This window comes from Balaenoptera ricei, chromosome 9 (assembly GCF_028023285.1).
Source record: "Balaenoptera ricei isolate mBalRic1 chromosome 9, mBalRic1.hap2, whole genome shotgun sequence".
NCBI lineage: Eukaryota > Metazoa > Chordata > Mammalia > Artiodactyla > Balaenopteridae > Balaenoptera > Balaenoptera ricei.
The window spans coordinates 27,870,662-27,895,079 of record NC_082647.1 but is presented as its reverse complement, the minus strand read 5'-3'; the positions used below and the strand labels follow the sequence as shown (position 1 = coordinate 27,895,079).

Genomic DNA, 24,418 nt, shown 5'->3' with positions numbered 1-24,418 from the left:
CAAATTGGAGTCCTAGAAGAAAACAAAGATGGAAAGGAGAAAATATCGTAAAAGGTAATGGATGAAAATTTTTCAAAACCGATTAAAAATATGAATCTACAGGTCCAGGAAGCACAATATAAAAATATACTTAACAGGATAAATAGAAATAATTCATAGCCATTTATATTATAACTAAATTACAGAATAACAAATAGAAAATCCGAAAAGCAAACAGTGATCAAGGACATATCATCCACTGTTCTGAATCATATTTGCTGGCATTAATGCAAAGGAAAGAAAAGTAAAATCACTGCAATTTCTCATCAGAAAAATAGAAGCCAAGGCAATAATAGACTAATTAAAATAAGGTAACTATCAGCCCAGAATTGTACACCCAGCAAAACTATCTTTCAAGAAGAAAAACAGAAACATTTACAAACAAGTTATCACCAAGATATCTGCTCTAAAGGAACTTCTAAAGGATACACTTGAAGAGGAGTAAAATGGGTCCAATGTAAGTCTGAAGCACAAGAAGGAAAGGCAAACAAATAAATCATAAACATATGGGTAAACCCAAATAAATATTGTCAACACAAAATAATAGCAGAAAATTAAAATATGAGACAATAAGAATATGTAACTGGGAAGGGAAAGATGAGAATAAACTATTATCAATTCCTTATACTGTTTACAAAATTGAGAGCTATGATATTCTTAACTCTAGACATTGTTAAATAAAATATGCATAGTTAAACTTCAAGAACAACCAATAAAAGAACTGAAATAAAGTTTTAAAATTCCGGAAAAACAAAGAGAAAAAAAATGAGACAAAACTGAACAAAACTTCAACTTTTAAGAAGTTCTAGAAACTTCTTTAGGCTCTCACCCACACACACACAAAAATCTTCCTTTTGGTTATTTTCTCCTATAACAAAGTTTAGTGGCCTGATTAGAAAGAGAGCACCATAAAGAAGCCTTAACTCCTAGCAACATAATTATCTACCCTTTTTGGAGAATCTGAGATAATGCTTTTGTTTCTATCTGGTGGGTCATCCTCCCCCCCATGATGGCCAAGATAGCATCTTCTAAAACAGCAACAGCAACAAAATCTAAAACGTCTGCTCTTAAAAAAAGACAACTAGAAGAATTAAAAGGCAAACCATACACTGGGATGTAGTTTTTTGCAAAACTCTTATCTGATAAAGGACGTGTACCCAGAATATATAGAGAACTTGCAAAACTCAATAATAAGAAGAAAAAAAAAAACAGTGAAAAAAATGAGTAAAAGATTTAAACAGATCCGTCACCAAAGAATATACAAAAGAAAGCAAATAAGCAGAGCCAGGACAAGATTGAGGCAAGCGTGGCACCTGCACTGCCCTATACACGCACTTGCACCTGAGAATAAATGCCTCCTAAGATTTTAGACCTAGTTGCCTCAGTTGCCTCACTCTAATCCTGGCCCTGAGTACAAGCACATGAAAAATGCTCAATATCATTAGTCATTAGAGAAATGAAACTTCAAATCACAATGAGATTTCACTACACATCTATTAGAATAGTTTAAAAAAAATTTTAGCCCAACAATAGCCAGTGAGTATGAATACAAGTGGAGCTCTTACAGCTTGATGCAAAAGTGAAAATTGATATAGCATTTGAGATAACTGTTTGTCAGGTTTCTTGTAAAATTAAACACATTTATCATATGACCCAGCAATCTGTATCCTTTGCCCAAGTGGAATGAAAAACTACATTCACTCAAAACCTTCACACAAAAGTTAATAAAGGCTTCATTTTTAATCACCAAAGACAGGAAACAACACAAACGTTCCTTAGCTGAGGAATGGATACACATACTATGATGCATTCATAAAATGGAATACCACGCATAAATAAAAAGGAATAAACTATTGATACAACATGTGTGAATCTCAAATAAATTATGATAAATGAAGAAGCCAATTCTAAAGGCTACATACTGTATTCTTCAATTAAGTGAAAAAGCAAAGCTCTTGGTTCACAACCTCCAGAATTCGCTGGGTAAAACAGAAATTGAGCCTGGTACACAGAGGGCAAGGAAAATCGAAGAAAGAGGCAGACCGCTCCAGATTGCAGGTGGCAGGTTTAATAAGCAAGGAAACTTACAAAGGAGGGTTGTCTTAGGCAGCCTAAAGACAGTAAATCTCAACATCTACCCGCCAAAATTCCTGAGTTTATGAGATCTTAATTGGGTTCAGTCAGGTATACAGTTCCGATGGTCTCAATAGCACATCTCCTAGTTCAGTAACAATGGGCAGAAGGTACATTCCAAGGACAGGGGAGGGGAAAAGAGCCTCCGACTGCCCCCCTGGGTAGTGGGTAAACCGGAGGTCATGTCCTTTCAATGACCTCTCCTCCAACAAAAGCACATACCAGTATGTACAATGTTACAGATACGACTACTTTTGTATATGTGTAGAATACCTCTGGAAGGTGAACTGGAGGGCAGGGAGTTGGGGAACATGGGTGCAAGACAGATTTTCACTGTTCACTCTTCTTACTGTTTGAACTTTTAATCATCTTTATGTATTATGTATTCAAGGGTAAATGTTATAATCTTTAAAAAGTTGTTTAAAAAGAAAAAAAAAACACTCTCCTATGATTGCATACAAAAACGTCCCCCTTTCACCTACAATGCATAATTTCGTTGGTATATCTAGAATATTAGTGTAAGTAGTAAGGCAGGGATCCAGTTTTCCCTTCTACCAAATAGCCTTGTTGAGCATTTAAGTTTCTTAACAGGGCACAGCAAAGACCGTGGGTGGAGAGGAGTGAAAGAGGAATGTCTGAAAGCGCTCTATAAAGACTAAAAATGGTCACCATGGATGGCTAAACATTTTCTAATGCCAGACTGGGTTGCACACACGTCTTGCTTCTATATTATTAACCGTGATAAGCGCTCGGGGTGGGAGGTGAGGCACACCTCCTAGCTTGATGCCGCTACTTCCGAATCCCAAATTAGAGATACGGAGCCAGAAAAGGAACCAAGAAAGATGGGATGCTTGGCACAGTTTTTTAGGCAAAGGTGAAACGTTTCCGAGTGGCCATACAGTCCCCAGAGCCCAGGTTGCATCAACGCCCCGCACAGAGCCCTCGGAGTCCAGCGCCTTAGCCACCGCTCAAGGTCGGCCTGGGGATAGGGCCAGTCGAGGGCAGCCAGAACCTGTCCTCCTACCTAAGAAACGCAGTTAGTCGGGGAGAAGCGGTTTCCCGGGCTCCTAGAAAGCAGAGTCCACGCTCGCCGAATTCTCTGTTTCCGGTTGTATCCTAGCAACGGCCCCGGCACCACTCCCTCCCACCAGAACACCACTCCCGCGAGAAGAGGCGGTGCCCGCGCTTAGAAAAAAAGGGGCGAGGGATGGAGCCAGGGGAGGGGGCGGAGCCAGGGGAGGGGGCGGAGAGAAGGAATGAAGCAGAGGTTGGGGCGGGGTGAGGGAGCGAGGGGATTTCTTACCTACTCGCTACCTAGATCCGAAAGTGGTTCTGATGGTAACCACTCTCTAAGCTGTCTTTTACACTTGTGAAATGGCACAGTTCTCCGAACCAAATACTGACAGCAATTCGCGCTATGGATATAAAAAATCAGGGTTAGAGAAAATGTAAATATGAAGTGAGAGTGAGGACCTAAGCAAAGGAGAACACAGGTGTACAGCAGCAGATGCCTACTTGCTTTTCTTAAATTTGGAACTCGGCTCTTAGCTCCCTTGCAGCCAAACAGAAAAGGGAGATTGGAGCTATTAAATAATTCCCCTTTTAAGTCAGGAGAAGCAAAGCTATTGTTAATCACTGAATTATAAACTTTTTTTTTCCCTATGACTATAAATTCTTTAAATTGAGGTTTTTAAAGAAGCATGATTATTGCGGGAAAGGATCGTGTTCCTATTGTATATGTAGTAACAAACTTCATGTGGCTTCATAATAGCTACCATTTATGATTATTTGTTACTAAGCACTTACATATACTTCTAATTTAAATTTTACAGTGATTTTTTAAAGGCAGAACTGTGATCTGCTTCCTCTTACTAATGAGGAAACTAAGGCTCAGAGAGGTTTGGTGGGGGAACCAGAAATAAACCCAAGCAGTGTGACTCCAGAACCTCCATTTTAAACCACTATTCTATGCTGCCTTTGACCTAAAACCCTTTGATATTTAAAAAGGATGTAAGATTAAGTAATAAAATTAAAATTTGTTATATATAGTACAGGTCCATTCTTCCTTCATAATGTTCAATGTCTTCATTCCTTTATGCCATTCTGTTGAAATTGCATTCTCCTCTCCCCAATAACTTTCTAATGTCCAATGTAATTTTTTTCCGTCTTTATCTCATTTTAAAATAGATATTTCTTACTAGAACAATATAAAATATGTATTATATTCTCAGATGAAATTGGCTTTGCTAATGGTTTTAGATAAAAATGTTGTGTTTTTGTTTTTTTTTTTTTGGCTGCGCCCGGTCTTAGTTTTAGCAGGATGTTTAGTTGCAGCATGCGGGATCTTTTTTTTAGTTGCGTCATGCCAGATTTAGTTCCCTGACCAGGGAGGGAACCTGGGCCGTCTTCACTGGGAGCTTGGAGTCTTAACCACTGGACCACCAGAAAAGTCCCAAAGCATATGCATTTAAACCATTTCATGAATCCACATATTCATGAAGAGCAGAGAAAAGGGCATTTTGATAACCACTAGGGTTAGTCTCTCATGAATAAACCAGATGTTGCTGGAGATATGCAGACAAATTCTTCTCAGTGCTCCCCTACTCCCATCTCCAAAATCATAATGTATCTTAAATTTTACTAGTAATGCGAATTTAATTGGTTTTAAACACTCACCTTTCTGGGTCTCCTGTTTAAAATGTATCATTCACTGCCCTCCCTGTTAGGGACAGTATGAAAAGCTAGATTTAGTCATAGAGGCAGGAGATGGAGGGATGAAAACCTGGTGGTAGATAACTTACATACTTCACCATCTTAAATGTGACTTGATACACACTATATCTTCATATTTTATTTATAGTTTGCTGTGGAGGCGATTTTATACAACTCAATTTTACAATATAAGCCTAACTTAATTGGTAGGCTTCCCAGGTAGTCTATACAAGTTGGAAAGCACATCAAAAGCACATACATATATATGTGTATATACACACAAACACACACAGATATACGGTTGTTTGGTTATATAAAATAAATGTAAATGCAAGCTGAAAACAACCAATCAGAAAAAGACCCTCAATTCTGAAGGTGGAAAAGTAATTTAAAATACCATTTTACTTTTCACCATAAACCTATGCATTTTTCTCAGGATTTATTGCCCAAAATGACTTATCTTTATTTCTCACGAAATAAGAATCCACCTTTATTTATCTCAGCCTTTATTTATACAATAAACATTTCTTTTAAAGTATTTTTATTTTTACAAAGATGCCATCTAGTGGCTTTATGAAATCAAGCATTTCAAAGTATTTCCCATTGTTACTTCATGCTAAAATGCAAATGAGTGAATCAGAAAAAAATATTAGAAGAATAATTTAGACCAAGGACCTCAAAATTATTCTTTAGAAATTATCTGTAAGAACTGAATTTGGATCATAATACCTTTGTGAGCTTGTTAAGAGACTGGAAATAAAGATCCATAGTCCCTTTTCTGAAACCTTAAGGACAGATGTGTTTGAAATTCAGGTTTTTTTCAGATTTTTGAAAGGTAATATGGACATATACTGTATATTCTGTAACACCTTCAGTGGGTCTGGGGAAGTACTCCAGAAGCAAATACATTAATACTTCTATAACAAAATATATCCATAATCACATTAAAGTGGGTTAAAGACCATAAACAGCCTTTTCTCAATTCAGGTCAGGTTTTGCTTCCAAATGAGTTATTAAAAAACTTTCCATTTTCAAACATTTTTGGAGTTTAGAATTTAGATATGGAATTGTGGACCTATTTTACCCTAAGAAAAAGAACCAACCCTCCAGTCATAGAAAAAGAGAGTTAAATGAAATATTATCATAAAATAGTAATGTTTACCTTTAGAAATGCCTAAAATGTTCACCTGAAAAAGAAACCAACATATTTGAAGATTATGAGAAATCCCAAAAAAGAATCTCTGCAATGCTTTTCATTTAGTCACGTATAGAAAGAAGCTAATTGACCACACATATCATGTACGCACACAACAAAAAATTAGCAACTAATATAAACTGGAAGACCACTTTGAAAACCCAATATTAGCAATGTGTGGCAAGTTAAATTTATGAGTTCTATAGTACATTCCAAAAACATTGTTTTTAACTTTGGTTTTCTATTTCTTGTTTCTATATATGATTTGCCATGTTCCCTTTCCTCTGCCTCTGTGTTTATGAAACCACGTGTTGAAATGTCATCATTCTCAGCCCAGATCTATTGTGTGACTCTTTTGAGCACTGTCGACCCTCATTAGACATGTAATATGAATAAGAAACAAACTTTTGTTGCATTAAGACATTGAGGTTTAGGGGTAGCCTATTCTAATTCACTATTTTTCTCATATTTTCCTTCACTAAGGAGAGTTTTGGCTTATTACCTCTAAATGAAAACATTCGAATAAATTTCTTCAGTCCCCATAAATAATTCAATTTCTGTATCACATTCCCACTTTGATTTTGTTGGGGAGGAAGAAACTTTCCTCTACCCTTCTACAGTCTTCTGCCTGGTCAAAGAATTAAGTTGACCTGAGACAGATTAACAAGAGAAAATCACACAAATTTTAATAACACATACATGGGAGAGATCCAAGAAAACTGAGTAACTCACCGAAACAGCTGAAACCCTCACATTAAATACCATCTTTAGCTAACGACAAGAGGATGTTGTGGGTAGTGGTTTGGGACTTCAGAGGGGAGGAAGGCATTTCACAAGGATATAGAAGAGCGAATGTTTGGTAAATAAATGTTTGCTGGGCCATGCAGAGACAATGGGACACGGAAATTTTAACAGACTTTGCTAGGTTCCTCCCTGTCTATACACCTAGTTCATACTATAGTTATGTATGGTGATAGCTTCCTTCCAAATTTCTTCCTGAGTCTTTTAGGCCTTGTTTTCAGCTCAAAATAATCTGCATGCCACAGACATATTGGGGTGGCAAGTTTTGCTCCCCTACAATTTCTTGTGAATTCTATTGAAAATAAACCTCTTCATTCTCCTCTAAACCAAACTCCTATCTTCTCATTTACTTTTTTCTCCATTGTAATTGTAGTATAGGCTGCCATCCCACCAAGTACTGAGTTTCAAAGGAAATTCTGACCTAAGATGCAAAATACTACTCATGGTATGTTCGGTGATTTGCTGCTTTACCCTAGACCCCAGAACACACTTGCATAGGCAGTTTCTTTAACTTCCATTTGTCTATATAGCCCTTGAGAGTGGGAGGAAAAAGAAAAGGCTGATATTAACCTATATGTGGGAATTTTCTTCGATGGAGCACTGCTGATTTTCTCCCTTTGAAGAAAAAATGTGAGGGTAGCAAACTGTCTTCCAGTGATTAAGAAGCCTGATATAGATAACTGGGGGCGTGGCAAGGGTTCAAGCTCTACAGTCCTCTTCAGTTGGAGAACATGGTAGGCAAGGTCCTGCAAGACCTGAAGATCTTGGCTTTTTGAGAAAAATGAAAGTGAACAGAAGAACACAGACTCTGGAATACTGTCTTGGCTGTTAGAAGGAATTAGAAGAGCTGGCCCAGTGGGAAGGCCCATTTGAAAAGTCTGATGAAGCATCAGGTAAAGAGACTTAACTTCTAAAGGCAACACAGCAAATCTTCCCATCGTAGTAGGTCCTAAATTCAGCTACTTAAGAATCTGGTGACAAGAGTCATGTGGATTTGAGGAAGCTCTCACCTGGACCCAAGTGAGAGGCAGGCAAACCGGCTGGGTTGACCAGCTGGGTTGACCTGGGGAGAAGTTGCCCTGCACTCCACTTTGCAAATGTGGACCAGGCAGCCCTCAGGGACTCTTGCACTTAGAGAGCTGGCCTCAGGGCCTCTGGGGCCCCTCCAGCTCAGAAATGGAGGCCGACAGGTTGCTCATACCTGCACCCACCAGCATCACAAGAATAATGTAAGCTGCCTTTTTACAGTGAAAAAAATAAAAAAGAATCCTGATCTTCTCCATTTGACAGATTTGACAGAAGATTGCTTTCCTTTTTATCTAGTATCCTAATCTTCACTGCTGTGCTCAAAAATAAATCTGCTTTGCCTTGTAACCACAAAAAAGCTCAATTAGCTTCACTTCTCTAACTATACTTTAGGATTAGAAAAGGAAATTAAAACAGAGATAAGCTTCCTTACTTCCATCCCCAATTCTGAGGGAAAGGAGTCAGGGAGTGGAATAATGCGGAAGAGGCAAAATGACACCTGAGGTCTGGCGGCACATGACGGCTGCCACTGCTGGCATCATATCCTTTCTATTCAGAAAGGCAGACAACTTCCCCAGCTTCTCCTGATCAGAAAGGATGGCAACCCTCAAGGCTGAGCCATATCCTGTGTGCCCAGGATAGCCATGGCTTATACCTATTATTATCATACTTCCTTTCACTCTCACAATCATTACACAATGAATGAAAAATTATATGCTTATCCTAGGTATAAGCCATTTTCTTCCCAAAGGAAAGAATGCCAGAAATTTGAATATTCTGCACTCAGTCCACAGACTGGAAAAAGGGGGCATCACTTGGCTGCTACTTCCTTCTTTGTCTGCAAAGCTCAAACTGATTAGCTTCTTTTTCTTGAGGTGCCTGGATTATGGTGATTTACTTGAATGAGACCTACGAGGAGCCCAGGGAGACTGAAATGGGCCATTTGGAAAACTACTCCAATTAGTCTAGAAGCCACTCAGCAACAACTGAAGATCTTTAAATAGAAGAATCAGCTGCAAAAGATCAGGAGAGGTTAATCTGGAAGTTTATAAAAAGCACCTGGAAAACATTTGCACACATTAAAAACAATCAGGTGTCAGATTATAGGGGCAGTTGGAATGGCAGTTAGGAAGTGTAAAAGAGTGGACCACACAGTGATGTCTTTAAAATACCTACCCCATTAACATTATCTGCCTATAATCCATATGAAGATTTCTGTACAAAATGAAATCCAGTTTATTACTTTATATTTGTTTTTTATAGGTACTTTGACAGAAAAAGTTAAGAAAGCAGATCTACATTCTTTTTTTTTTTAGATCTACATTCTTTTGGTGCAGCCCAAACAGTACAGGCAGGAGGGACAGCGTCCCAAGCATGTTCATAAAAAAAATATAATGTTTAGGAGCATGAGTTCTGGAGCAAGACTGTCTAGGTTCAGAAGTCAGCTCCACAAGGAGCTAACTATGTAACCTTGGGTGTGTTATTACACTGTCTCTTTGCCTCAGTTTCTCCAGGGTCCCCATGTTGCCTAATTGCAGGGGAGCACTACTTGCAACGGAATTCTGGTTTCTTCATCTGGAAAAATTTGCAGGATCTCACTCTTAAGAGTTGTAATGCAGATTTAATGAGTAACATTAGTCAAGTACTTAGAAAATTGCCTGGCAAACATGAACAAACATTAGTCATTATTATTATTCCTATGACTACTACTGCTATTCTACAACTAGCATTCTAATTTCTAATGTAAACATCATATAAGGTCCCCTTTTATTAACAGCCACAGGAGCTCTGCTGGTGAAATATATAAGATGCCAAGGATCATGGGAGAAATGGAGCTGGAAGTATGTATCAAGTCATCTTTCTGTTTTCATGTACCCAAAGGACCTGAAAAAATTGTTGGCCAGAAAAATAGCTTGAAAGCACCTATGCAAACATGCTTTAAGATCATATATTTTGACCTCAGTAAAATTATATATTAAAGCAAATGGTTAGAACTGAAAAGGAAGATATAAATCATAAATTCTACTTCTTTTACAGAGAAGGAAATCAATAGGTTCTTTGAGAAACTGACCATGTGCCTCGACTTAGTCACTGAGTTCACAGTAGTGCTGGAGCCTGGGAATGAGAGCCGCTGGACTCGCCCCCAAATGCTTTTCCCACTTCCCACACAGAAGCGTCCTCTTGCAGTCTGACTGCTAAAAATTATCTCAATCCACTTTAAATATTCCTTTAGCGTTCAATTTACATCTATATAAGGGGAGAAATATTGGAAAAAAAAGAAAAATACATTTTTTTCCCTCATTCCAAAAATTCTGAAAGGTTCTGTTTGGCTACAAGAGATAGCAAAACACATATGTACATGCACACACACACACACACACAAAAAACAAAAGTACTTTCTTATCTTTGAAGGTAAGAACTACCAAATTTAAATACTTAGAAATGATAGGAGGCTAGGTAGAAAAGGTGAGGACATATGAAAAGTAATTTTATTTTTGTTTAACCTTAAACTTACCAAACTGCTTCTTTCTTTGAACAGCATTTATCTTGTTTGATACCCAGCTGCACTCATATTGGAAATTAGTGAAAACTACTTAATGATTCCACTTTGAAGTTATAACCATACAACTAAGATGTTTTGAATATAAGCCTATCTGTAAGTCAGATAAACTTTAAGAACTCTTAGTGTCTCTTCTTTTACAGAAATTCTATCTCTATCCTACTGTACTTCGGTTGATCAAGAAAACTAAAGGCAAAGGGCCAGAAAGCTAACTTCCTTAAAAATGAGACAAAAGGAAAAGTTTTTCCAACTACCACTATAAATAAAAATTTTTCTTTCAAATACCAAATCAATTTTCTCAAGTGTACAATGAATTCTAATTTGATAGGTTTTTTTCTTACTACTTCACTTCAAACAGTGACCTATACATTTGTTTAAACAATAATAATTAAGTACCTTTTATGTTTTTTCAGAATAAAAAAAATTAAATGACATGTTAAAGATATTACTAAAAATACTTCACCTTTTGAATATGGCCCCTGCATTGGAGATCTATAGGAATTTTTCCAATTAACTTTCAAATCTTCCCACAACATTTCTGTTTTAAAAAATATTTTTGAAATAATTTGAATGAATGCTCTACAAATCAAAAACCAATTCACAAGTCCCTATTACATAATCAGCGATTTTATCAAGTCTCCTATATATGTTCTGTATCAGTTTTCTTGATTATAAGATGTCAATAATATGGAAATATTTTTAATATAACAGAATATTTAATTACATCAGTTTCCCATAAACACACAAGTCATTTAATGATGCTTATATTGGCCATTTCCATTGGTTGGCAAGAGGCTCTTCCACTAAAGGCTCCCATGGTTTCCATTGCACCATTTTTCTTGCCAGACTTAGTTCATTTTCAGCCTGTTAATAAGAAATTTTTAAAAGATCGTTTGATTATATTGTCTAATAGATATTTATCACAGCTAATAACTGAAATATAAACTAGTAGAGCTACTTCTTTCATATTAATACATAATAAGCTGTTCCACCATCACATGTTGAACATCATTAATTAAATTACCTTAATTCTCACAGCTACACAATCATCATAAGTAAGAAAGGATGGCTTTTGATTTCTTCTATTTGATTAAAATTTGCTTTTAGAGTGTTCAAAAGTTTAGTTGGTGAGTTTTTGATCTTAATTGTCTGTTTCACCATTTAGACTACAAATTCTCTTAAGAAGTATGTCTCTTAATCTATGTTAATGGCTTTCAAACTTTATTTTACCATGGCCCACCGTTTAAAAAAATTTTTTTTTTTTACTAAGGGATCCACAAGATGCACATACAACTAAAACAAAACTAAAAATATCATCACCTTTACTAGCTGTCATACACTCTATTTTCTATTGAATGTAAAAAAAAAACTAGTCACAATCCACCTAAACTGATTTCATGATCCATAATCCTTTAGACCCACAATCTGTAAAATTGTGATCTGTGAAGTGTAAGAGCATACAAGAGTTGTATTTTTACTGATCAATCAAATCAGTTTCCTTAATCAGATTATGTTACATTTAATTTTTCCTTTCAAACACAATTTACAACATATTTAACAAATATATTTTAACTATCTTTTTTTTTAACATCTTTATTGGAGTATAATTGCTTTACAATGGTGTGTTAGTTTCTGCTGTATAACAAAGTGAATCAGTTATACATATACATATGTCCCCATATCTCCTCCCTCTTGCGTCTCCCTTCCACTCTCCCTATCCCACCCCTCCAGTTGGACACAAAGCACCAAGCTGATCTCCCTGTTTAGCTATCTTCTTATTTCACATTTTTTCCACAGCAAAAAGACCTATGACAACTCTGGCCAACTTAGAAGAAGAACACTGTTGAACACTTGTCAGGACATCAGAGAAAGAATTCAAACACAGAATGAATGCTTAGTTTCTATCAGAGGCTATAATTCTCCAGTTAAAAGGCAATGCCTTGGGACTTCCCTGGTGGTGCAGTGATTAAGACTCTGAGCTGCTAATGCAGGGGGCCTGGGTTCGATCCCTGGTCCGGGAACTAGATCCCACATGCATGCTGCAACTAAGAGTTCACATGCCACAACTAAGGAGCCGGCAAGCCACAACTAAGGAGCCCGTGAGCCACAACTAAGGAAAAAAAAAAGGCAATGCCTCATTTATGTCAGTGGTGTGAAACAGCCAGTCTATGTTTAGCAGCAACAGTCTAAAATGTATATAAACAATGAGTTAAAAAGAGTAGATAAACAGAAATCTGGGGGTAGAGGCATTTCCTAATGCTGAAATGAGAAAATACTGATTAAAACTATCCCTAAGGATGACTCTCTCTCTGAATGCCCTTTGACTCTTGTCTCTTGAACATTCATGCCTTCTCTATGCCCCCAAAAAGTCACTGCACGCTGAGGAGGGTTCCTACCCCTGAACACCACTGAAGTCAGCCCTACTTCAGGGAGCTGGACTCAGCTGGCATGTGGCGCCTGTATCCACTCCCTCCCTCTTCTCTGGCTTCCGACACACTACCCTTTCCTCATTCCTCTCATATGTCCCTCTGGAAATGGGCTGTCCAGTACGGTAGCCACTACCTACCTGTGACTACTGAGTGAGCACTTGACATGTAGCTAGTTCAAATTCAGATGTGCTGAGAGTGTAAAATACACACCAGATTTTAAAGATTTAGTATAAAAAAATGTAAAATGTCTTAATTTTTTACATTGATATGTTTCAATGATACTATTTTAGATCTAATGGGTTAAATAAAGCATTATTAAAATTTAACCTTAGCATAGCCCATGAAAATTTGAGAACTGCACAGATAACGTAAAAATACTTAATGTACCCTACGACTATACCTGCATGATAAATTAATGTACCAGCTAAACTAAAGTTATGATCAAAGTGAAATCAGGTAGAAAAGAAAGAGGAACAGAAGGAAGACAATAATAATAAGTTTGCATTAAATTCCCATAACACTTTATCTAGTACCATATTCAACCTGGCAAATGAATAGGAAGGCGAAGAAAATAGGCCTCTGAATGACTGAAACAGTCTACATTTATAGAAAGCTGTCTGAATACTCCATTCCTCTTTTAACAGAGCCATCTAACAATTCTTTCAAATTTATATATTATGTCTATTGGTAAGAGATTCTGATAAAAGGCAAGAAAACGTAAGAAAAAAATGTTTACATTTTTTAAAAATATGAAAAACGTAAAAATTACATGAAACAGAATTAAACATTTATCAGACCCTTATAAGGGGAAGACATTCTAAACCTATATATAATATTGGGAAGGAGGGGAGATTAAAAGGGGAGTGGGCAGAGGGAGAGTGATTTGACCAAGTAAAAAATTTAAAAACCTCTACATATGGGAGAAAAGTCAAAAGGCAAAGAACAGACTAAAAAAAGAAAAAAAAACAATATAGCAAAAATTTAAGGTTAATATCTTTTATTTGAAAAAAATCTCAAAGAAATATATAAGAAAAACACTAAAAACAAATGACAGAGTAAAAACTTTAACAATATAAATTACAAAACATGAAATACAAAAACATATTTTAAGAATTTAACCTTCAAGAGTCAAAAATAAAAATGAAACTACATTTTAATTTTATGACTCAAAAGATCTGTATTTTTCCATATTAAAAATATAGTAACCCTTTAAAGTGTAAAAGTATATGTATCTAAAAAGATAAATTATTCAAATAGCAATAATACTGTTACTAATTTGAACTAAGGAAAGGCTAATAAGAACATGCTAATTAAATTCCAAACTTCCAACAAAAGCCTCATAAATTCAAATTATAATCAATGATAAATATTTAACTGACATACACATGTCAGAGTATGCATTTTCTTATGTGGTTACTCTTCTATTGGATGAATTGATATAAATTAAAAAGTTTAGTTTTCTTTTCTTTCTGGAATGTCAGTTTTGTACCTCTATAACATTGTGCCTTTGAACATTTGAAGCTAAACATCTGAATAGTCAACTTTTCTTTACCTGAAGAATCACCTCTTCTATTTGGCCTCCCTGAAGTTGCTCTTCTAGTTTTTTAACATTTGGTTCCTACAATTTAAGGGAAAAAAAGAAAAAAATAGTTAAAGAAGCACAAAAAGCACTTAATATGACAAATGTAATTAATTTTTCTTTCATTGTACCCTTGCTAATTTTTACCAAATATCTGGTTAAGAGCCATTTCATCTCTCTACTATTTTATTGCTTTTCTGTCTTAATATTAAAAGTGTTAAATGTTTATTGATGTGCTTATCAAGGGTAAGAATATGTTTAATTCAGTTTCTCTAAAATACAGATTTTAAAATAATACTTTATTTTCTTAGTACTTCCTATATTTCCTCTTAAGCATTAGCATTAAAAATAAATGCCACCCTATGACCCAGAACTCTACTCCTAGGTATATGCCAAACAGAAATGCATAATACATTAACCAAATGACATGTTCAAGAATGTTCACAGCAGCATAAATTACATCCCCAAACCAGAAACAATCCAAATGACCATATATAATAGAATAAATGAATAAACTGTAGTATCCGAATATAATATAATATTATAGAGCAACGAGAATGAACAAACTACAACTATATGCAACAACATAGATGATTCTCTCAAACATATTATTAAGCAAAAGAAACCAGACAAATACATATTGATGATTCCACTTATAAAAAGTTCAAAACCAGGCAAAATGAATCTGTGGTATTAGAGGTCAGAAGAGTAGTTATCTTCAGGAGGGTAGTAACCTTGAGAAGAATAAGAAAGGGTTTTGGCATTCTGGAAATGTCCTCTTTTTTGATTCAGTGTTGACATGTGTGATTACTTTGTGAAAATACATCAAGTTCTATGCTTATAAAGTCTGCACATTTCTTTATGTACATTATTCTTCAATAAAAGGTTACCTGAAACTATCACAACATTGTTAATCGGTTATACTCCAATGCAAAATAAGAAGTTAAAAAAAAATAATTAAAAATAAAATAGCCACTGTGCTTCCCTATTTTGACTCCAAAAAAAAAAAAAATGTTAATATAGTAACTAGAACATTCAATGACATATATTTATTTTCTAGTAGACCAAGCTTTTTGAGAGCCAGAAACCATGATCTATATATACACATGCATATGTAAATAAGGTGTAAATAGGGTAGCTTCTTGGCCTATAAATGGAGTGAAAAGAGGGAGGAAAAAAAAAGTTATTTTCTACAGGAATTGGCATCTGTCTCAGGGCATCTGCTGGCTGGCCCAAGATATCTGTATGGCTTGTTCCTCCACTTCCATCAAAGTCTTTGCTCATACATCTTCTTCTTAGTGAGAACCACTCTGATAATTTATACTGTGGTAGGCTGGAATAATGCCCCACAAACTGTACATGAACTAATCCCTGGAATCTATGAATGTTACTTTATATGGCAAATATTTCGCAGATGTGATTAAGGATCTTGGAATGGGAAGATTATCCTAGATTATCTGAGTGAGCCCTAAATACAATTATAGGTGTCCTTATAAGAGAGAGGCAGAGGGAAATTACACATGGAAGAAGAAAAAGTAAAGACTGGAATGACTCAGCCACAAGCCAAGGAATAACAGAAGCCGTCACAGCTGGAAAAGGCAAGGAATGAATTCTATCCTAAGGCCTCCAAAGGGAGTGCAGGCCTGCCGACACCTTGATTTTTGCCCCTGATACTAATTTTAGCTTCCAGAAATATAAGACGATAAATTTCTATTATTTTAACTCACCAAGGTTGTTGTAATTTGTTACAGCAACCATAGAAAACTAATACATATTATAACACCCCTCATCACCCTCATACACACCATTCTTCCTTCTTTAATTTCCTTCACTGCACTTACTATGTTCTAACACACTATGGAATGTACTTCTTCATTCACTTATTTTTCTTATTTATTTCTTTGCCTCCCATCATTAATGTATAATCTCCAAGGCAGGGACTTTTATGTTTTGTTCATTGCCATGTAGGCACTAGCTTCCATGCCCAGAACCATACATGGCATATGATAGACATGCATTAAGTGTTTCTTGAATAAATACAAAGTAGTTAGATAAGAGAGGGAAAAAAAGCAGATGAACATGTTTGAGAAAGACTGTTTAACTCAAAATGACTGAGCTATGAAGCCAAAAATTAATAACAAAACAGGGAAGCTGGTCACTGTCATGACACCCAGGAGGGAGAATGTAGAGAAGGCAAGGAATATTCAACATTATTTTCAACTCAGGAAAAGCCTGTGTTGGGAAAACAATTCAAAATTTGTCTTACTTAAGTTGGGTCAATAATGTGAGTTTTATTTACTAACGGCATAATGCCACCAAGCTTAATAAGGTACCATGTACTGAATGCTCACTATATGCTTGCAAATGTGTTAAGCACTGTACATATATTACCCATTCAGTCCTAACAACAAGTGTTCAAGGCAGGTATTATTATATCCAAGTTATAGATGAGGGAATTGAGACAGAGAAAATGGGCAATATGCCAACTCACCAAGTAAGTATTAGAGCTGAGATGAAAATTTTGGAAAGGCCACAAACCAATGCTTTTCACCACTATGCTATTACTATCTCCCTAGTATAATCTGAAAAAAATATTTACTTTTATTTCCATTTTAGGCTTAGACACTTTATAATCATTACAATATTCCCTGAAGATTCCATGGCTCTATGGGTGGGGTTAAAAAATCTGTGTTAATTTTATCAAACAGGATTCAGCAATACAGCTATTACATAGCACTTGGTGTTTTAAAAAATTATTTGTATACAGCCTTTTGGATAAACAAATATTTCTAAGGACCTCATTAAGTGTCAGGCACTAAGCTAGATTCTTGGGATACAAAGATGACCGCAATTCACAAGTAGCTTATGGACTAGTAGAGAAGACATAAAAGGCTTCACAGAGGAAGTGACGGATCTTGAGGACTGAGTAAGAACTGCCTGGCAGACAAGGTAAGGGTATTCCAGGAAGAGGGAAGAGAAAATACAAAGAAACCAAAAATAAAATTGCATGGAACTCACATAACTGTCAGCAGTCTGGTATTACTGAAGTATAGTGTACAAAACAGGAAACGACAAGATAAGATTGAGAAGGTAACTTAGAGCCAGATCTTGGGGGGGCTAAAGTCCATACCATGCTAAAGACTTCATCCTGTAAGCCAGAGGCTCCCAAACCTGGCTATACGTCAAAATCATGCAGATAAAGGTAGCTAGATGAGTTTCACACAACCAGCCCAGCATAAATCCTTAAACTCAGCCTTTCAGAAACACTGAACAGGAAACCATAGTAAGGTTTTAAGCAGGAAGATCTCATGATCAGATTTACATATTGAAAAAAAGACTCTATTGGCAGCGTGGGGCATATAATGAAATATGATAGAACTAAACACAGACCAATTTAGTTATAAGGCAACTGAAACAGCCTAGGTCAGAGAAAAGAATTTTAGAACTATTAAGTGAAAGCAATGACAGTGAACTCTTCTTTGGGTGATATTGGCAAAAGTAAAGGAAAATATAAGGATAAGTTTTCTTTTTCTTTTAAGGTAGGAAAAAGCTAAATACATTTTGAGGCTAACTGAAAGATGATAATAAAATGGGAGGCTAAAAGAGAAACAGAGAAGAAATGATTAAAGGGGAACATGGTTATGGAGAAGGAAAGCAGAGAATAAAAGACAGCTGAAGAGACTGACCTCATGAAAAGAAAAAGAGAAATTTCTTACCATGAGATGGGAAAAAATGCATAAGCCCATTTTCCTTAAAGAAAGATGAATTCAAAAGAAATGTTAATTTCCCCTTTAGAGACTTGTAATCTGTGAATTACTTCCAGAACTGCCAAGATAAGAATAAAAGTTCCAAATCAAATTGCACTGTTTTGCCATATACCTGCAGAAAATGTAAGAATTATCTCTGGACTACAGAGTTTGGTGATCTAATAATAAGAAAACTATATTAGGGTCACTTATTACATGTATAAGTGGTTCTAAACTTTTGGAGTTTATGAACACTATTTTGGATAATTACAAAAGTCCACGAAATAACTGCTAGTGTGGAAATTTAACAACAGTGCAATATAGTTTGGTATAAAAGAATTAGCAGCAGTCTATTGTGTGCCTGTCTAGGGCCTTTGATTCAGAAGCTGTAAAATGCTTGTATTAGTCTGCCTGGGCTGCCATAACAAAATACCATACATAGACTGGATGGCTCAAACAAGAGAAATTTATTTTCTCACAATTCTGGATACTGGAAGTCCAAGATCAAGGTACGACAGAGTCCATTTCTGGTGGGAGCTCTCTTCCTGGCTTGCAGACAGTGACCTTCTTGCTGTGTCCTTACATGGCAGAGAACACGAACTCTCTGGTATCTCTTCTTAGAAGGATACTAATCCTACTGGATCAGTGTACCACTCTTATGATCTCATTAACCTTAATTACTCCACACTGCGGGGTTAGGGCTTCAACATATGAATTTGGGAGGACACAAACATTCTGTCCATAACATGCTCAATATAATTTTTGGTAGTTAAGAGCTAACTTGGTCCTCTTCTTTTCATAACAAAGCACTTTTTAAAATAGTTATTCCTGACAGTTGTTAAACACAATATACATATTTTTTTCGGTTTTGTTTTCATTCTTCTCTACTCTAAAACTAGAAAAATGAAATAAAGATTGATATATCTATGGATAAGAAGTAAAAGATCAATAAAGGACTAGACAGGTAAGAGAGATAAAAGAAAGCTATAATGTTAACTTAAGGAAGGGACTTGATCTTATTCTTTCACTCCTGTATTTATAGTGCCTGTCATATAAAAAGTACTCAATAAACAGAAGTTGGATGAGTGAAAGGGAGAAAGGATGGAAGAAATGCACGGAAGGAAGGAGAATAGAAATGAGAGACGAAAGTGTGCAGAATATGCAAAAAGTAATGAACTGAATTTTTTATTTTTTTGTTAAATGTTGCATTGGATACCATACATCCAAGAAAACAAAATCAAGTTAGCTACTTACCGCTTTAACCATACTCAGCTTCTCATTTGTAATCTGTTCTGTATACTTTCTATATGCTGCATTTTTAGGGATTTGTCCAAGAACATCAAGAATCTTTGTATACAATATTTTTAGCCTCTGAAAAGACAAAAAATACAAATTTCCAGTTTAAAATGTCACCAAAGATTTAAAAAGTCTCACCGATTATTAAAAAAAAAACTTCCCACCTGTTTTTTTAAAAAGCATTTAACTTTTCCTTGCTGCAACTTCTTCATGTCTATGCCTATCGATCCCTTTACAACTTAGGAAAAATGTGAATATAAAGACGGAAACTTCATATTTGTATGTATGAAAAAAGTTGTACAGAAGTTAAAGGTATGATAACAAAAATAAAACTGCATTCTAACTTATTGCTAACAATCTTTTTGATAAATTAAATCACTTACTAAATCAGTATGTCTCAAATTGAGGGCCTAAGCACTGAAAATTCTGATTTTTAAAAAAATTTTTATTTGAATTTCTATAGAAATAGAAAAATATATAAGCAGTATATTATCAGTATGATCAAATGTAATGGAATGTAGTGATGATACTTCAGTGCTTAGGCTTAGTGACTATGATCAAGTTGGTACCATGTGAAGATTTCACCACAGGCTCAACAGAAAAAAGCAGCAAGAAAACTGAGTCACTGCACATATTAAAGCAGCACGTATTAAAGCACACTGAACTTAAAGTTCAATACAGCAGCCAGCAATAAAGTCATATGATAAAAAGTTGTTATAGTAGACCCTAATTCACAGTTCATAAATATTAAGTATAATCATAAATATAGATATGTGATGAGGATTTTTCATTATTTCTTTGAAATTTAATTTGAAATTTGTTTTAGTTTAATTGTATGAAACCGTAGATGCTAATACCTAATTTCATTCATATATATTCACCATATATATGAATAAACAAAACCAACCTTAAGGGCCTCTAAGAATCATTTTTCTTAAAAAGTGCTCTGCATATTTAGACATTACTTCTATATTTGAATATGATGTTCCATAATAGAGGGTATTTTACTATACTAATGTAGAGCTTGTTAGATAACATATAATCTAAATTTTGTGTGTGTGTGTGTGTGTGTGTGTGAGGGGTGGTTTAGCCTCATTTCTTCTCAATTTTAGCAAAGGGCATGACAATAGAAAGGCCTGGTAAGAGACATGGATTCTAAAATGCGGATGTTAATAATATCAGCTTCATAGGATTTTGTATAACTTAGAACAGTACCTGGCGCACATTAAGTTTCAATAAATGTTAGCATTATTATTCTATTGGGGAAAGAAGAGTCACATCAGCAGATACCAGAGAAGGTTTCATAGAAAAGGCAGCATCTGAGATAGACCTGGAGGGATGGTAGGCCTTAGACATTTGAAGATGTTAGGAAAGGCAATCTTACACATAGAATACATACAGAGGATTGAATGGCAGAAAATACAGGGAATGTAAAGTAATTATTATATAGTTCTATTTCCCTTGAACTGTGTTGTCTAATATAGTAGCCACTAGCCAAATTTGGCCATTGAGCACTTAAAATGTGACAAATCTGAACTAAGATGTGCTGTTAAGTGTAACTACACACTGGATTTTGAACATTTAGTATGAAAAAAAGACTATAAAGTATCATTAATTTTTATATTGAAATGGTAATATTTTGGATATGTTAGGTAAAATAAAATATATTAACTTTTTCTTTATTAAAAAAAAGTGACTCCTAGAAAATTTTGTACTACAAGCATGGTTTATATTTATGACTTGCATTATATTTTTATTGGACAGCACATGGCTAGAATATAGGACACAGAGAAAATGCTTTGGAGATAAGGTTGGAGAAAAAGCAAATCAGACTGTAAGTGGTTCTGCATGGCAAGTTAAAGCATTTGGGCTTTATTATGTGGGCAATTAAATGATTTAGGGAAATTGTGATTAGATGTGTGCTTCAGAAAAATTAATCTGGCAGTAGTGAGTTAAAAGAATAGGATAAAGGAGCAACAGAGAAGAAGGCCAGTAACAAGGTTGTTGCAAATCTCTACACAAGAACAAGGGACTAAACTGTGGTAATAATAGTAGGACAAAAAAAGAGAGGTCATAATGGAGAGCTGTTATAGAAAAGGATCAACAAAATTCATCACTGGAGTGAACATGAAGATAAAAGAGGTAAGAGAAGTATCAACTATGATGTCCAATTCCCAGCCTGCAGAGTAGAAAGATTTTGATACCATCAAGAAAAATACTCCACAGTGGAAGAAACAGATTTAGAAAGGGAAAACCATGAGTTCAGTTTTAGACAATGAGTCTAAAGGCATTATGAACTCATAATGAGTACAAGACATTAACTCAACAAACATTAGTTACTGAGCACATACCATGTGCTAGCATAGTTCTAGCAGTGAACAAAAGAATAAAAAATCCCTGTCTTGATGAAAACCTACAATCCAGTAGATAGAGACAACATACAAGATCAATCAGTAGAATACAGTCCGTTGAATAGCGATCTGGAAAACCACTGTAAGCACTTTTGTATTTAGAGTGAAATGGAAAAGCACTGGTGAATTCTGAGGAAAGGAGTCACATGACTTGACTCACATTTTAGCAGGCTGACTTTTGTCGAAAAAAGATCAAACTGAGGCAGTGAAAAGCAGGGAGAGGCAGTTAGGAAGCAAATGCAATTATCCACAGCCATGATGATGGCGGCTGAGAATAGGGTAGTAGAGGAGGTGGTGAGAAGTAATCAAAATTTGGATATCATTTGAAGGTAGAACCCAGAGGATTTACTGAAGTACCAAATGTGGGGTGTGAGAGAAAGAAAAGAATGAAAGATGATTTCAAGGCTTTTGACTGAGTGAATAGAAAAATGGAACTGCTGTTCGCTGAGATGAGCAAACCTGAGAGCAGAGCAGGTTTTGGGGAGAAGATCAGGAACCCCATTTTGGGCACGTTAAGTTTAGGTTTCCTGCCTGACATCCAAGTGGAGATGTCCCCTAAGTAATGAAATATACAAGACTTCCATAAAGGGAGAGAGGTCAGTGTGCTTGCCACGGAAACCCAAGAGTTATCAGTGTGTAGGTGGTATTTAAAACCATGGGAATGGGTCCAGACACCAACAGAGAGCAAATACAAATAGAGAAAAGACCCAAGAACAAAGTCTTAGAACTCCACCATTTAGAAGTAGGGATATGAGGGATAAGCAGAAAAGGAGAAGGCCAAAAGAAGTAGGGAAAAAAAAAACACACCAGGAGATTGAGGTGTCTTGAAGCACAGTAGTGTTTGATGGACAGTGCCAAATAAGTCAAATGCTGCTACTGGGTTAATAAATTGAGAAACGTGAGCTGACCATCGGATTTAGCAGCATGGTGACCTTGAAAAGAACAGTCTGGCCAAGCCTGACTGGAGTGCCTTCAAAATGGAATAAGAGAAATAGGAGACCGTTAAGTACAGATAACTTTTGAGTTACCTGTAAAAGAGAAGGAAGGAGAGAAATGGCGTGATTATAGGAGGGAGGAGAACGATCAAGGGAGGTCTTTTTTTTTTTTTTTGATGGAAGAATGTCTGAATACTGACGGGAAAGACCTACTAGAAGGGAAAACGGATGACAAAAGGCGGCAACTGCTAGACCGCTATCTTTGGTAATCGAAAGTGTACAGAATCTAAGGCACCTAAGAAAAGGTGAGGCGGGGGGAAAGGTGGAAAATGGCGATACAGATCTGGGAAGACACTCGCAAAAGTACCAGTGAGCCACTAGAATGCCACGGAAAAAGTCAACAAGAAAATGGTTTGAGAAAGAGATCATAGCAAAACAACCAAACAAAAACGTGGTACCAGATAAACCAAGTACTAAATACCGCTGTTGACTCAAGAGCTCACGCTGAATTGTAACTTGGGGCTTGCAATATCCGTATCCCGCTAACCATTCAAGAAACAAAGTCGCAGGATTCTAGGCTTCCTTGGAAACTCAGGAAGGAAAAAAAGAGGTACATACCTCGTGTGGACTCTCACATACAGCCAATCCCACAAGGCCAGTGGTCTGTTCAAAAAAACAGAACACGATTCATGCTGTTTACTACAATTCCCCGCGTACCCACGCTAAGACAAGCAAAACCACTACTGTCCTGGCTAAAACTGGCCTAAAACCAGCTACCGGTCTCTCAAAGCCGCTGGTTCGGAGTTTTCTTCTCCCTCTCCGATCGGAGCCGCTAACCTGGTCACCCCTAAGGGCAGAGGAAAATGAGTCCCCCAGAAGCACCACCAAGCCCGTGACAGTTCCGGCCACCACCCGCGGGCTGACTCCATCCCCACAGTCTAAATTCCGTCAGTGACCTCCAACCGCCTCACCTTCTTCAGCAAGCCCGCCATGACAGCGCCGAGCAACCGGGACGCGCAGCCCTCTGGGAACTCGCCCAGACCCGCTCAATCCACCACAGAGGCCGCCACTCCGTCACCTTGGAAACAGCTTGGCCCCGCCCCCTGAGGCTCTTTACGGCGGCAAAGGCTCTGCACCGCCCATTCCTAAAAGAAAAAGTGACGCATGCGCAATGAGTGCACAAAGCCTCTAAACCAGGAGGGTGGGGCAAAGGTTATGTTAGGTGTCTTACGTGTCAGTTCCTGACCCTCTCACGCTGCCTGCCTGCCCAGAGGTTGAGGGAAACCCTCCAAGCTACAAAAACACACCAGGAGATTGAGGTCATAGTCACTCTAGGAACCTGCATTCGTCTTAACCTTTGGTGAATTCCTCTCTTCCACAGCGTAGTGTGCAGTAAAATGAGGGTGGTCGCGGAGCTATCGTCTCAGTGATCTCTTGGGTGCAAAGGTTAGTTCAGTATTCTCAGTCTTATGAGGCAAAGCAAAGCCAGAGAACATTTCCCATCACAAGCCTTTTCTCTCATTTCACTCACTGAAGTACATCCATTTTCTCATTTT

General features: G+C 36.6%; 2 protein-coding genes across 5 annotated transcripts in view; both read right to left on the bottom strand.

The window, feature by feature from the left end:
- IQUB (IQ motif and ubiquitin domain containing) overlaps positions 1-10,304 on the bottom strand; it is a 73,339-nt gene extending 63,035 nt beyond the window's left edge. For 2 of the 4 annotated variants that reach the window (XM_059933488.1, XM_059933491.1), the window contains exons 1-4: positions 9,978-10,304; positions 6,047-6,071; positions 4,849-4,891; positions 3,476-3,587 (exon numbers count right to left, since the gene is read on the bottom strand). The gene's annotated coding sequence lies outside the window, so the exon portion shown is untranslated. Of the gene's footprint in view, positions 1-3,196; positions 3,269-3,475; positions 3,588-4,848; positions 4,892-6,046; positions 6,072-9,977 lie in introns of those variants that run through there. The other 2 variants (XM_059933490.1, XM_059933489.1) reach the window with 2 other exon arrangements.
- Positions 10,305-11,162: 858 nt separating this feature from the next.
- On the bottom strand, positions 11,163-23,923 carry NDUFA5 (NADH:ubiquinone oxidoreductase subunit A5). Its single transcript, XM_059933496.1, has 5 exons — positions 23,834-23,923; positions 23,481-23,525; positions 19,475-19,591; positions 14,448-14,513; positions 11,163-11,330 (listed from the first exon to the last, which is right to left on the bottom strand). Exons 1-5 carry the CDS (start codon positions 23,852-23,854, stop codon positions 11,229-11,231), a joined length of 351 nt encoding a protein of 116 aa, XP_059789479.1. The 5' UTR covers positions 23,855-23,923; the 3' UTR covers positions 11,163-11,228.
- Between the last annotated feature and the right edge of the window lie 495 nt (positions 23,924-24,418).

Bases quoted from the DNA above. Each gene is read 5' to 3' on its own strand.
- NDUFA5 (XM_059933496.1), bottom strand. From the start codon at position 23,854: ATGGCGGGCTTGCTGAAGAAG. The intron at 23,526-23,833 runs GTGAGGCGGTTG...TTTTTTGAACAG, and splicing joins TGGCGGGCTTGCTGAAGAAG to ACCACTGGCCTTGTGGGATT. The intron at 19,592-23,480 runs GTATGTACCTCT...TTGTCTTTTCAG, and splicing joins TATGTGAGAGTCCACACGAG to AGGCTAAAAATATTGTATAC.